This window comes from Petaurus breviceps, unplaced genomic scaffold (assembly GCF_028583685.1).
Source record: "Petaurus breviceps papuanus isolate PSGF00001 unplaced genomic scaffold, PetGlider_PUasm1.0 91133, whole genome shotgun sequence".
NCBI lineage: Eukaryota > Metazoa > Chordata > Mammalia > Diprotodontia > Petauridae > Petaurus > Petaurus breviceps.
The window spans coordinates 78,322,714-78,335,417 of NW_027187419.1; the positions used below are offsets into that span (position 1 = coordinate 78,322,714).

The window sequence follows — 12,704 nt, forward strand, 5'->3', positions numbered from 1 at the left end:
AAACTTTGGAAAGATGTGCATTTCAGATTCTCTCCATCATCCAGCCTAGTTCAACAAGCCTAGAGGTTCTTCACTAGGAAGATTTTATTTTTATTTATTTATTTCTTGTCCATAACAACTAACAAAAAAAATAATGTACTAAATCCCATACATGCTGCTGTCCATATCAGTAAAGGCAATACCTATACTTAAGAAACCAAAGACCCTTGAAATTCCAAAGGAATTATATTTTATCAACCACTTATAATTCACCTTTTGAAACTTTACAGCTTATAACCTTTTAAATATTTTGGAAGATGTGGTTTCAGCAAGATAATTCATTATAAATGGAAAACAGCAAATGGATTTGTGCTTATGATTAGTCTTTTTTATCTAGTCCCTTTAATATTAGTGCAGAAAGCATGTAAATTAGTCAGAAGACTTACTTGTTAGTGTATGGAGCCACTATATAAATAACATAATGCAATCTTGTGTACATGTACTTGTACATGTATGTCTTACAGCTGTTATTTCAAGAAACCAAGAAGGGCCAGGAGAGATGGGGAAAGCAGTGCAGATTCCTAAAGATGACCAGGAGAAAATGAAAGAGCTGTTTAAAATCAACCAGTTTAACCTTATGGCCAGTGATTTGATTGCACTTAACAGAAGTCTCCCAGATGTAAGATTAGAAGGGTAAGTTGAAAATTGTTTGAGAACCTTATCTATTTAATGCTCAAAAAATCACAGACTAGTTTAATGTCTGAGAAAATATTACAGTCAAGAGTTAATGCCATTTCATTTTCAGAATTTCTTTCATAATAGCTCTGAAACTTATAATGGAAATACTTGGTGTGAAGCATATACATTTGATAAAAGTAGATTGTAGTTACACTGGCCCTGCAAAATATGTGATTTGCAAAAATCTCAGACTGCACTGGTTTAGAAGACTTTCATGGGCCCTTTGTACTTTGTTTTGTCTAGTTTTGCTTTATGGTAAGCAGAATGCTTGTTCTGAAAAATTTTTGTCAGCATAGGAAAATCTCTTTCCTTTTGCTATGAAGAATAATCAGCTTAGCTACTCCAATATAGGAATAACCTATGACCTGTGATTTTATATGCTTTTTTTATTTCTGTTTATTATTGCTACCAGTAACTGGCTAAGCAATTTGCCCAGCTATCTATAATGAGAACACTCAGTTATCAGGCAGTAGTGCGGGAAGTATGTACGTGGAACTAATAATTTTACATGAAAAATGCAGCTAGAAAATTAAAATTGTGTTTGATTAATTGGAATCTTTTTTTCTAGATAGCAGAATATATTGTGAAATGAGCATAGTAAAAACTGTAATATTTAATACCACTGTTTTCATCATTGGAAAAATATGAAAACTCAAACATCAGAGAGAATATCCAAAAGCTCTAGCAAAAAAAAAAAAACAACAGAAAATTTAGATGAATTTTAATATGTTGTTTTTATTTTATGATTATTATAAAGTATATAATTTTATCTGCTATTTATTAGTCCATGCTAATAATTATACATTTATATGCATTTTGTGTGTATGAAGAAAATGTAAATGTGTGATATGTAATTTATAAGTGTAAATGTCTGCAAATGTAATTCCTATGGGTAGAGAGGTTCAAGCAAGAAATTTTCTCTACCAATTCAGATCAGCAGATGCTGTACAACTTGAAATGTTAGAGGTTTTCTGGGGGGGGGGGTGCTGAAAGTTAAGGGAAAGCCAGGTTATATCAGAACTGGACATGAACCCATTCTGAATATAAGGAAAGTCCTTTCATCCCTCATACCACATTGCATCACACAAGCAATTTTATTATAACTTAAATTGAAACTGATTTTCTTCAAATAGAAAATATTTCTTCAAAATTAAAAAAAATTCTTCAAATAGCTTGCTATCTATACTGAATGGAGAAAGGCAGAACATATTAAGATTTTAAATTTTGAGTTAGAAGGAATCTTCTAACTAAGTCAAGTAAAGTAAACAGAGCCAAGAAAACAATATATGCATGACAACCACAATACAAATTGAAAAAATAAGCACAAAATTATCTAAAGTGAATGTTGCAAAATTACAACAAACAAGTATGGCTCTGAGGGGGAGATTTGAGATGACACCTCTACCCCAATTTGTAGAAGCTGGAAGACGTGGAAGGTCTAACAGTTTTGTACATTGCACATATTTGAGACTTTTTCAATATATTGTTCATTTTAGTGATTTCTTCAGCCACTTTCACCCCTCCTCCTCCTCATCTTCCTCCCCCCCTTCTCCTCCTACCACTTCTTTTTCTTCTTCCCCTTCCTCTTCCTCCTTCTCTTTCCCCTTCACTCCTTCTAATCCTCCCTCTCTCCCTTCTTTCCTTTATTCCTTCCTTTTGTCCTTCCTCCCTTTCTTCCTTCTTTCCTTCATTTTTATAAAATTATTTCTTGTTATATGAAATAGGTCTCTATTTGGGATAGAAGTGATATTGGGAGAAATTTTAGTAATAGAGAAAAAACACAAACCAATTATATCAACAAAATTTTTATGAAAAGTCTAAAGATTAAGAAATGTTAGAGCATTAAATGGATATATGTGAAAAGAGATGCAATATGTTTCTTTTAAAAAGTTAAAGGACGTGCATTGCCAGGAATGATATCCGTTTTATTTCTTTCATAAAAATAGAACTCTTCTTTGGATGAATTGTTTCTTCTTCTAGATTGTAGCTTGTGTTTTTTGTTTTGTTTTTCTCTAGATCTATGATTTCAGGTAATGTCCCTGTTCTGGATAGACACTTTTCATTGCTACAGATCAGTATCTTGTTTATAACTTAGAGTCTCAGAGAACTGCATGCAATGCTGAGAGTTTAAGTGATTTTGTTGTCTGTTACATAGTTAGTATGTGTCAGAAGCAACATTTAAATTTACTATTAACAATTTTCTTTTAAGGGTAAAATGTCAGATGAGAAATTACCACAAAGAAAGTCATGTTAAAAGTTATAAAATTTTGGTAGCCAACTATTTCATTTTTAATGAAAGATTTTAAAAGACTAAGTACTTTTTAATGAAATTAAAATTTGAAAGCATTATAAATTTAAACTTTAAAAGTATTTTAAGAAAGCTTGGGTTAAAAACCAGCAATTAATATAATACTGGAAACCACCATATTCATATTCACTCTTTGGCCCTACACTTTTGTTATCTTTGGAACACAATGGTGCTTCAGGGAGAAACATAATTAAATACTTGTTCATTTTGTGTGGGTTGACAGCACAGGGTTACTAACATTTCAAAAATATGAAACCCCAGTCAAGACACTGAAATAAATTTTAAAATTTAGATTAGTTTTACTAGTAACAAATAAATGTTTTCTTATTAAAATCAACGAGTGACTAGGCACAAATGTAACAGCAATACACCTGGATGGTATACTGAAATATTATTCTGTTCAGACAAATTAAAATGTATTTTGCTTTGCTTGCTTGCTCATGTAAATATTGTGATATGTTCCTCTTGGTTTAATGTTCAAAATCTAGAAAATAATCCTTTCTCTCCTTGGCATTGCTCAGAGAAAGAAAATTTTAATTTCCATGTTTTAAGATAGATGTGGAGAAAATAAAGCACATATGGAGATGAGTAAGATAAAAGGAATAAAAAAAATGCTGGGATTAATATATTCCTAGGGAAAGATAACTATGGAGACTCGTGTGCTTTATTTTTCACAATGTCCAAAAACATAATTCATTGTGCCATCAAGGGATTTTATCTTCAAACATGATTTAATTGGATATTTAACTGAATTTATCATATAAGTCAGATGTTTTAACAGCACATTTTGATCTTAATTGCTACCTTTAAATATTTGAAGAGATATTAGAAGAAAGGCTCCAATTTGTTTATCACTATATTTTCTGAGAGAAGAACATAGGGAAGAAGCAAATTTCACATCGTGAAATAACAGAACAAACAAGAAAGCCAGGTTATAGAATTGCCAGGCTTAGAAGCATCAAAAATTTCTAATGAAATAATTATATTCTTTGATTATTTTGAGTATAACCCTGAGTAGAAACTGGGGGCTAGCTTATACAGCCTCTAAAGGTCATCTTCTTCTGCTGTTGCTATTTAATCACTTTTCAGTTGTGTCCACCTCTTTGTGACCCCATTTGGAGTTTTCTTGGCAGAGATAATAGTGTAGTTTGCTATTATCTTCTCTAACTCATTTTACAAATTAGAAAACTGAGTCAAATGGGATTAAGTGATTTACCCAGAGTCACATAGCTAGAAAGTGTCTGAGACCAGATCTGACCTCAGGAAGACAGGTCTTCTCAATGTCCCAGGTCTCTACTTACCGCATTACCTAGCTGCCCTGGATCTTTTTTCTATAGTTATATATCAAATATTCTACTAAATACTTGAAAGGCTTGGTGACTAACTGAAAATTAGTGGCAATGAGCAAGACATATATGTGAGACATTTTGAATCTGAGGTAGTAATGAGATTGGATTAAAAATATTAAGTGGTAATTTGGAAATATGGAATTCGTACTTAGTACGAGGTCAGTTTTAGTGACATAAACATAAGGCAACAAATCCATGAGAATGAATTATGTTTCTAAGCCAGAGAGAAAGTATAGAAAGAGAAAAGAAGGTTGAGACCTGAGCCTTGGGAAATTCCTCATTGGGGACAGGAAGAAGAATCATAGTTCAATGATTTTATGATAGTAAAATTATTGCAGTCATACCTTCTATGTCAACCTATAACAAGAAAATCCTTTGAGAAAGAGAGCCAATCAGAAAATATATAGGCAATGCCTATCATTCAGCTTGCCCTTTGCATGTCATCCAGAGAAGTTTTATTAAAGGCAAAAAATAAAAGAAACATGGGGTGGGGGAGGAGGAGGGAAGGGAGGAGAAAAGGCACAATCAATTTTTGATTATTTTCCTGGTTATATTTAGTGATTCCAAGGATACAAGTAATAGAATGATAAATAGTTTCTGCATTCAAAGAGCTTATATTTTAGGAAAATATAAACCATTCACAGATAAAAAAAAATAGAGAATATGCAGAAAACCAATTCACAGTGATAATGGGCTCTAGTAACTAGGGGAATAAGGAAAGTTCTCTTAAGGGAAGTAGTCCTTGAGCTAGGCCTGGAAAGGAGCTATGCACTCCAAGAGGTAGAGATGAAGACAGAGGATATTCCAGGAATGTGAAATAACCTATGCAAAAGTAATAGGTGGTAGGTGTCAGTCATAGGTAAGGTACAGCAAATATGCCAATGTGCTGGAAATTTTCCCAGGAATAAGAGCTATTTAAAAGTGGACTAGTTTGCCTCTGGATTTAGCAAGTTCTCAACTGAAGCCTTAAGCAGAGGCTAGATAGTTACTATCAAGTGTGTTTTAGGGGACATTCTTCTTCAGGTATAGATTGAGAGAGAGAGAGAGAGAGAGAGAGACAGAGAGAGAGAGAGAGAGAGAGAGAGAGAGAGAGAGAGAGAGCGAGAGAGAGAGAGAGAGAGAGAGAGAGAGAGAGAGAGAGAGAGAGAGAGAGAGAGAGAGAGAGAGAGAGAGAGAGAGAGAGAGAGAGAGAGAGAGAGAGAGAGAAAGAGAGAGAGAGAGAGAGAGAGAGAGAGATGACTTGTTCAGGTTCTTAATATATTTCAGGCTCTATGCTACATTCTGGAGATACAAAACCAAAAAATAGTACTGTTGATTCTCTCAAAATGTTTACATTCTAATAAAGGAAGAGAAAATATAAAGGGGAAGTAGAGGAATAGGAGAATTCAAAAGAAAGCCCTTGGTGTTAAATTGTCTCTGAGACCTCATCCGACTTTAAGTTTCTGTGATTCTCTTATTCTGTGTGTGCTTCTCTATGCGACATTTGATTCCATATGTAATCTTATTATTATTCAGTCATTTTTCAGTAATGTTCAACTCTTCTTGACTCCATTTGGGGTTTCCTTAGCAAAGATACTGGAGTGGTTTACCATTTCCTCTTCCAGATGATTTTATAGATGAAGAAACAGAGGCAAACAGGGTTAAGTGACTTGCCTAGGGTCACATATTTATTGTCTGAGGCCAGATTAAGAATCAGAAAAATGACTCTTCCTGATTTCAGGCCTGGCATTCTTTCTACTGTGACATCTAGCTTCCAGTGTAATCCTAATTATACTCCCATGTCACAGTGACATTCATCAACTCAAGATTGCATCTAGAAATATCCATTGACTTCTGTGTGAAACATGGAGGCAACTTGAGTGGTGAAGTGAACATTTGCAGAACACAAAGTTGTTACTTTCATGTCTTGCTCAAAATTTGGGCTTTCCATGTATTTTTGTTGTAATATTTGCAAATCATTTAAAATATAGCTTTACTGGTTTTTGGAGGAATAATAGGGCCTCAAATGATTGAATAAAAACATGAAGGTTGAAATTACCATGGCAAAAAATGCTTGAAATGTTAATTTTTCTGACTCAAAACAATTTTTCCAATAGCACTGACTTTAAAAAACCCTCAAACAAAAAACAAAGTAACATGATCAAACTGCTTTTTGGTCACATCTATGATACCTCATACTTAGCCTGCCTGCTACATAAAACAAATTAAGTAGAAATGTACCCTGCCCTCTTGATGTTTGTAACAGAAGATCAAGAAAAAGCAAGCAGTCACATAAAAGTGCATATGGACCCATAGGTAACTATTACAAATATTGAACCACTTTTACAAAAAGAATAGGAAAATGTATGTAAGTGGGCATAATAATGATAATAACAAGGTTTACAGCTGTTGGTCCTCCTGACTTTCCAGAGTCATTTGGAAACAGTTTTACTTGCTTCCAGGTATATAGTTAACTGGGGAAGTCTCTTGCCCCAAACCCAATTCAATGTTTATTCTTGAAGGGACTTCTGTAAAATTGAACATGTTCAAACTTGTGTCTATCTTTATTGACCTTCCTTCCCATTTTTAAAATTGTGCAAACCAAATTCCCTCAACAAACTTTGTAAACAATAATTCCTTTCCCTTATTGACATCTGACCCTATAAAAACCTCTCCCTTGGTCCTATAAAGAGAACAAGTTCAAATCACGATCAAGCCACTCATTCTTTTGAAAAACCCTTCAATTTTACACTTCGAGGATTACAGTAAGTGTGAGTCCCGTTCTAGTCACACACAGAACTCTGTATAGGTGGAATTTATTTTTTTTTCTGCTAAACTCTTCCTTTACTTTGTTTTCCATCTTGGCTTCTGTAATGGGAATGCAAATTTGGAAGATCTTCCCTGCCCCTAGGCTAAAATGCACCTGAAGCCTGGGGTGGGAGGCTTGTTTTTCAGTAGATACTTTTTGATTGGCCAGTGGGTCCAAAAGTTTGTTACATTCTCTGAGCCAGGAGAAGGCTATATAAGCCCTGATGTGTAGCTTTGTTTTGGGGGCTCACTTTGAGAAGTGTTCTGTGATTTGATATAGATTCTGGGAAGCCGTTGTCCGGAGCCCCCCCGGCTTTGAAAAACCCAGATGTTGAAACCCAGATGTTGATTGGGTATGGATGTAATGGCTGGACAGTTTGGAAAGCTGTCTACTTGATCTGTTTCTGTCTTGATAATTCTGCCTGTATTCTTTGAATTGCAGGGTGCTGACCTCTTTCCCCTGAACTGGGTAAACAATATATGTCTGACTGATTAAAGTAAGCTTGTTAACCCATTTTGAGTTGCTTTCCTTTATCAAAGCAGATCCAAGAACCTGTGGTGGCAGCAAACCCTGAGGACGCTTGGGGTGCTTGCTGCTACAGCTTCCCATCTCTCTCCTCTTTCCATGAAGTTGCCAAAATAATATCCCTTAATCACATTTCTGTGACCCTCTTTTTAAAATATTCAATGAATTCCTATTACCTTTAGGATAAAATAAAATCTCAGTTTGGGAATTTAAATTCCTTCATATCATTGCTCCAAACCAACCAGCCCACATCCTCTTGTCAGAACTCAAAATTTCATCTCCTACTTGTGTGTTTTTACTAAAACTTTCATATTTCTATAATATTGCTTCATATTACCTGGGTCTAATAAATCTCAAAGGCTCTCCATTTGGCATCTGAAAACTAACTTGTCCACAGCAATTATTTTAAATCCTAGAAAATATTTGTCTCCACAATGTTCATGCCTGAACTAATTCAAATAGAATGTTGTTGAATGAAAACATTATCAATTGGTCAGTTGCTGAGCTAATATTTATGTTCCCTTGGTTACATTTTCATCACTATACAATAAGGATTTAAGACTAGAAAGCCTCTGTGGTCACTAGATCCATATATAATCGAAGAAGATATATAATTCTAATGAATATAAAAATATACATATATATGATTCCTTTCACCCACTATCTCCCAGACTAAGTAGTCGATCTAGGACTCACATGCCAAATTTTATTCCATTCTTAAGTCAGTTGTTTAATTATTCTTAGTTCATGAAAGATACATGTAGTAATCTACCAGACACTTGTATCCACATCAAATAATATAACACCTCTGCATAGATAGAATTCTCTTTCTTCATAAAGCATTATTTACCAAATAAGAGAATATTAATCATCTAAATATTAAAACTGCTTCACTGACAATATCAAACCCCAGTGTGTCTGTAGCATTACAATTTGGGACCTATTACATAGCATTTGACAAATTTATACATGTTAAGTATTCCATTTATTTATTTTGTATATTAACATATAGATTTATTAATTGATTAAACTCCAAAAGTGAAGCACACAAAAATCTCTTAGGAAGCAAATATATAAAACTTTATAAGCTATATGTTTGCCTAAGTTAGGGCTCTCACCATATCCATCAGGGTAAATTTTTTACAGTTATATGAAAACTAAAACTTGATATAGCATTTAAAAATTAGTCAAGACTTTTTCTTATATATTTTAAAAAGAAATTTAATAGACTTTTGGAATTTTAGCAGTAGACTACTTAAAAAGTGTCTGTGACTGACATTTATATATATATATATATATATATATATATATATATATATATTGTCTCATAGTATCATGGAGTTAGAGTCAAAAAGACTGAAAAATGGGAAAGCAGAACATCAGTTACAACTTTATAGAACATAAACAAAACCATTGGTTTATATATAAACATGCTTACAAACCTCTATGGAGAAATATATTTAGACAGTCCTACTTATTAATGCTAGAAGAGATGCAGCATATAAAATTTATACAATTATTTAATTTTTACATCCTTTAAAAAGGATAAGATTATTCATCAGACAAAATTAAAATGACTTGGAGTAGGCATATTTTCTGTGTCTAACTTGTACACATATCTGTCAATTTACTATGAATCATGCTTTCAATAAACTTAAGTATGATAAATGAAGTTATTGATTCCATGAGGAAGAAAGTTAGAACATTAATTGAATTCTTAATCTCTGCTCCATGTCTTTTCTTTTTGATTTGAAAATTAGTCACTTTCAGCTGTTGACTAAAATTTTGCTAGAAAAGATAATGATAGTAATTTTAAAAAAATACTTTGATTTATGTAATGTTCTCTCTGGAACTTAAAACATTTCTCAGACTAAATAAAATAATTGAATCAGGTGGTGGATATGTATGATTTATATATGTAACAGTAACTCTACTACCTACTATTCCTGCAGTCATTCTATTCAAGGAGAAAAAAAGGAGGGTAAAATATGTCTGGGTTTGATGTATTATTGTGCTTCAGAGTCTCTACCAGTGAAGAAACAAAAGCGTATTTGGTAGCATTATGTATATCCCTTTAAGAGTCTCACATTCAACTTGATTCACTGGCACTATTTTGTTGTTGTTGTTGTTATTGGTGTGTGTGTGTGTGTGTGTGTGTGTTTAATCTCTGGTGAACAGAAGTGATTATTTTTCATTCAAATGTTCATATAATATTCACATACAAAAGTGTGTATCCTTTCACATCTTTTGGTATTCATAAAGGTTCTAGTATGTATTCAATATCCTATGTATACACAGCAGAAGTAAAGTCATAATTCATGACTTGAGGGATATCAAAAATATCAAGAAAACATAGATACACATACACATACACACACACACACACACACAAGAAAAACTAGAAAATTGATAGACCCAGTAATGTATGACCAAAAGCAATGTTGTATAGTACAAAATATTAGTTATGGGTTTGGTAAATAGAAGGATTATAGACATAAAAGATTTAGATATAGATGAGAATTTAGATCTAATCAAATCCACATGTATTAATGCATACTACATGTAAGGCATGTTTTTTTTGTGGCTTTTTTGGTGGGGGAAAGGTAGGGCAATTGGGGTTAAGTGATTTGCCCAATGTCACATGGCTAGTTTAGTGTTAAGTGTCTGAGGTCAGATTTGAACTCAGGTCTTCCCTGACTACAGGGCCAGTGCTGTATTCATTGCACCACCCAGCCACCCCATAAGGCATGGTTTTAGCCTTTAGGAATACAAAGATAGAACAAACAAACAAAAAAAAATAGAAAAAGCCTTGTCTCTCAAAATACATGTGTTCTGCTAAAGGGTAATCATCTATTCCAGCCTCCTTATTTTGTAGATGAAAAAACTGAAGTTGAGAGATAAAGTAATGTGCCCAAGGCCACACAACTGTTTGGTAGCATGACTGGGATTTAGTCTAGGAGAGTGAACTCTAAATTTGATTATCTTTTCATTTCATGACTAATATAGGGAATACTATTTGATCCCCTACAATCCATGATCTTGCCACCAACTCTACCATTCACTATACCCTGTATGTGACACACACTTTTCCCCTTCATACCTTTGTTCAGATAATTTTATCTCTCCCCTACACCTCTCTGTGTTTTTGTAATAAGGAAAAGTGAAATAAACTTTAAAATGAAACACTTTGAAATGATTGAATGAATTATGACATATGAATTCAGAAGCTTTACCAAGCAAATATATTTCATGCTTTCCTTATATGAGAAGTGTATAATCAGAAACAAAGGAAAATAGAATTATATTCAGGGGAAAGGGAGTACTATGCTGGAGAGAGTAGTGATAGCTAAGGGGAATAGATTTTAATTTCAGGAGGAGAAGGAAAAAATCATTTATTAAGCTCCTAATATGTGTCAGACAATGTGCCAAATGTTTTATAAATATTATCTCATTTAATCCTCCCCAAAACCCTTTGACTGTTGCAGATTATATTGTTATCCCATTTTATGGTTGAGGAAACTGAAGCAGACAGAGATTGAATGACTTTCCAGTGGTCACATACCTAGTAAGTATCTGAGCTCAAATTTGAACCCAGGTCTTTCTGACTCCAGATCCAACACTTTATCCACTGCACCTACTACTAGTGGCCTTAGTAGGCATTGAATATAGAGATGACATCATGGTGAATGGAAAGAACACTAGACTTGGATAAAAGAAAGGCCCCTGCTTTCATTCTCATCATCTTCACAATTGTGGGATCCTGTGCACGGCATTAAATTATGTTTCCTGATCTGAAACAAGGGTACTCATCATTATTTTTCTTATTCTAGTTCCTTGTCTTCATTATCTTTTTACCTTTGCCTATTCAATCTCAACTTATTCTTCAAGTTCTGGAGTAGTCTTACCTTTTCCATAAAGTCTGATTCAACTGCTTGTTTTTTTACACATTGTTCATCCTAAACTTTTCGGTTAATTTAGAGCTCTTATAAGAAATAATATATTTTTTCTCATTATTTCATGGTTTCTGTTTTTTTTTTCCTGCTTAACTAATTTTTTACTGCGATAAAAACTCTCCCAGGAGGAGTGGAAGGTATAGAATAGAAGGATAAGGGGCATCAAACTATAACACTCTGCTTCTGCCACCTCCCACCCTCAGTAGAAAATTTTGCTCCTGATATTCTCTATTCCAATAAGTGCCTTACACACAAATTCAGTGGTCTTCCTCAGCCCTTTTTTTATTGGACATTTGTATTATGGCATAAGACCTATCATTTCACCAAAACTCTTTCTTTTCATGATGTTTGTAAAACCACATTTTTTTCAGTCTCCACATGATCTTTCTCTTCCTTATAATTTAAGGCAGGAGTGGGGTATTTATACATTTATATTTCCTCATTCAAGGTTGACCTATACTAATGAAAACACAGGTATACTACCTATCCTTATCATATGCTATTATATTGTGTTCTGAATTTTAATCACTGAGGAAGGAGATCTAGCAAGAGCTATTGGAGTGAGGAAATTACGTTCAAGCGCTGCCCTTGAAACATATTGACTACATGACCATAGTCAAGTCATTCACCTTAAGGTCTCATTCAACAATCCAAGATTACAACTTACAGATGAGCTGCAGATCTATATCCAAAACCAAATTTCTAGCAATCAGGAAACATTTTTAGTTACCTACTATGTGCCATACATTGTGTCATGCTAGAGCAGGATAAAGACAAAAATGGAATAATGCCTTTCCTAAAGGATATTACATTCTCTCTAAGGATACAACAAAAAGATAAGTATATACACACCATGTAAACAAAGTAAACTTGGGCAGGAAGTAATGAGAAGCAGAGGGAACTAGGAATGGCCTCATGCAGAACAGAATTTTGAAAAAAAAAAGCCACAGAGTCTAAGAAGAATAAATAAAAAGAAAGAAAAAAAACATTTCAAGTAAAGTCAAATGCAATGCAAAGCTGAGAGGTTGTATGTGATGAATGACAAGTAGGCCAATATAGTGGGA

General features: G+C 33.7%; 1 protein-coding gene across 5 annotated transcripts in view; it reads left to right on the forward strand.

Annotated features, from left to right (window-relative positions):
• GALNT13 (polypeptide N-acetylgalactosaminyltransferase 13) overlaps positions 1-12,704 on the forward strand; it is an 812,973-nt gene that overhangs the window by 341,452 nt on the left and 458,817 nt on the right. For all 5 annotated transcript variants that reach the window (XM_069080111.1, XM_069080110.1, XM_069080113.1 and 2 more), the window contains one exon: positions 504-672. In XM_069080111.1, coding sequence (XP_068936212.1) covers positions 504-672 — 169 coding nt within the window. The remainder of the gene's footprint in view (positions 1-503; positions 673-12,704) is intronic.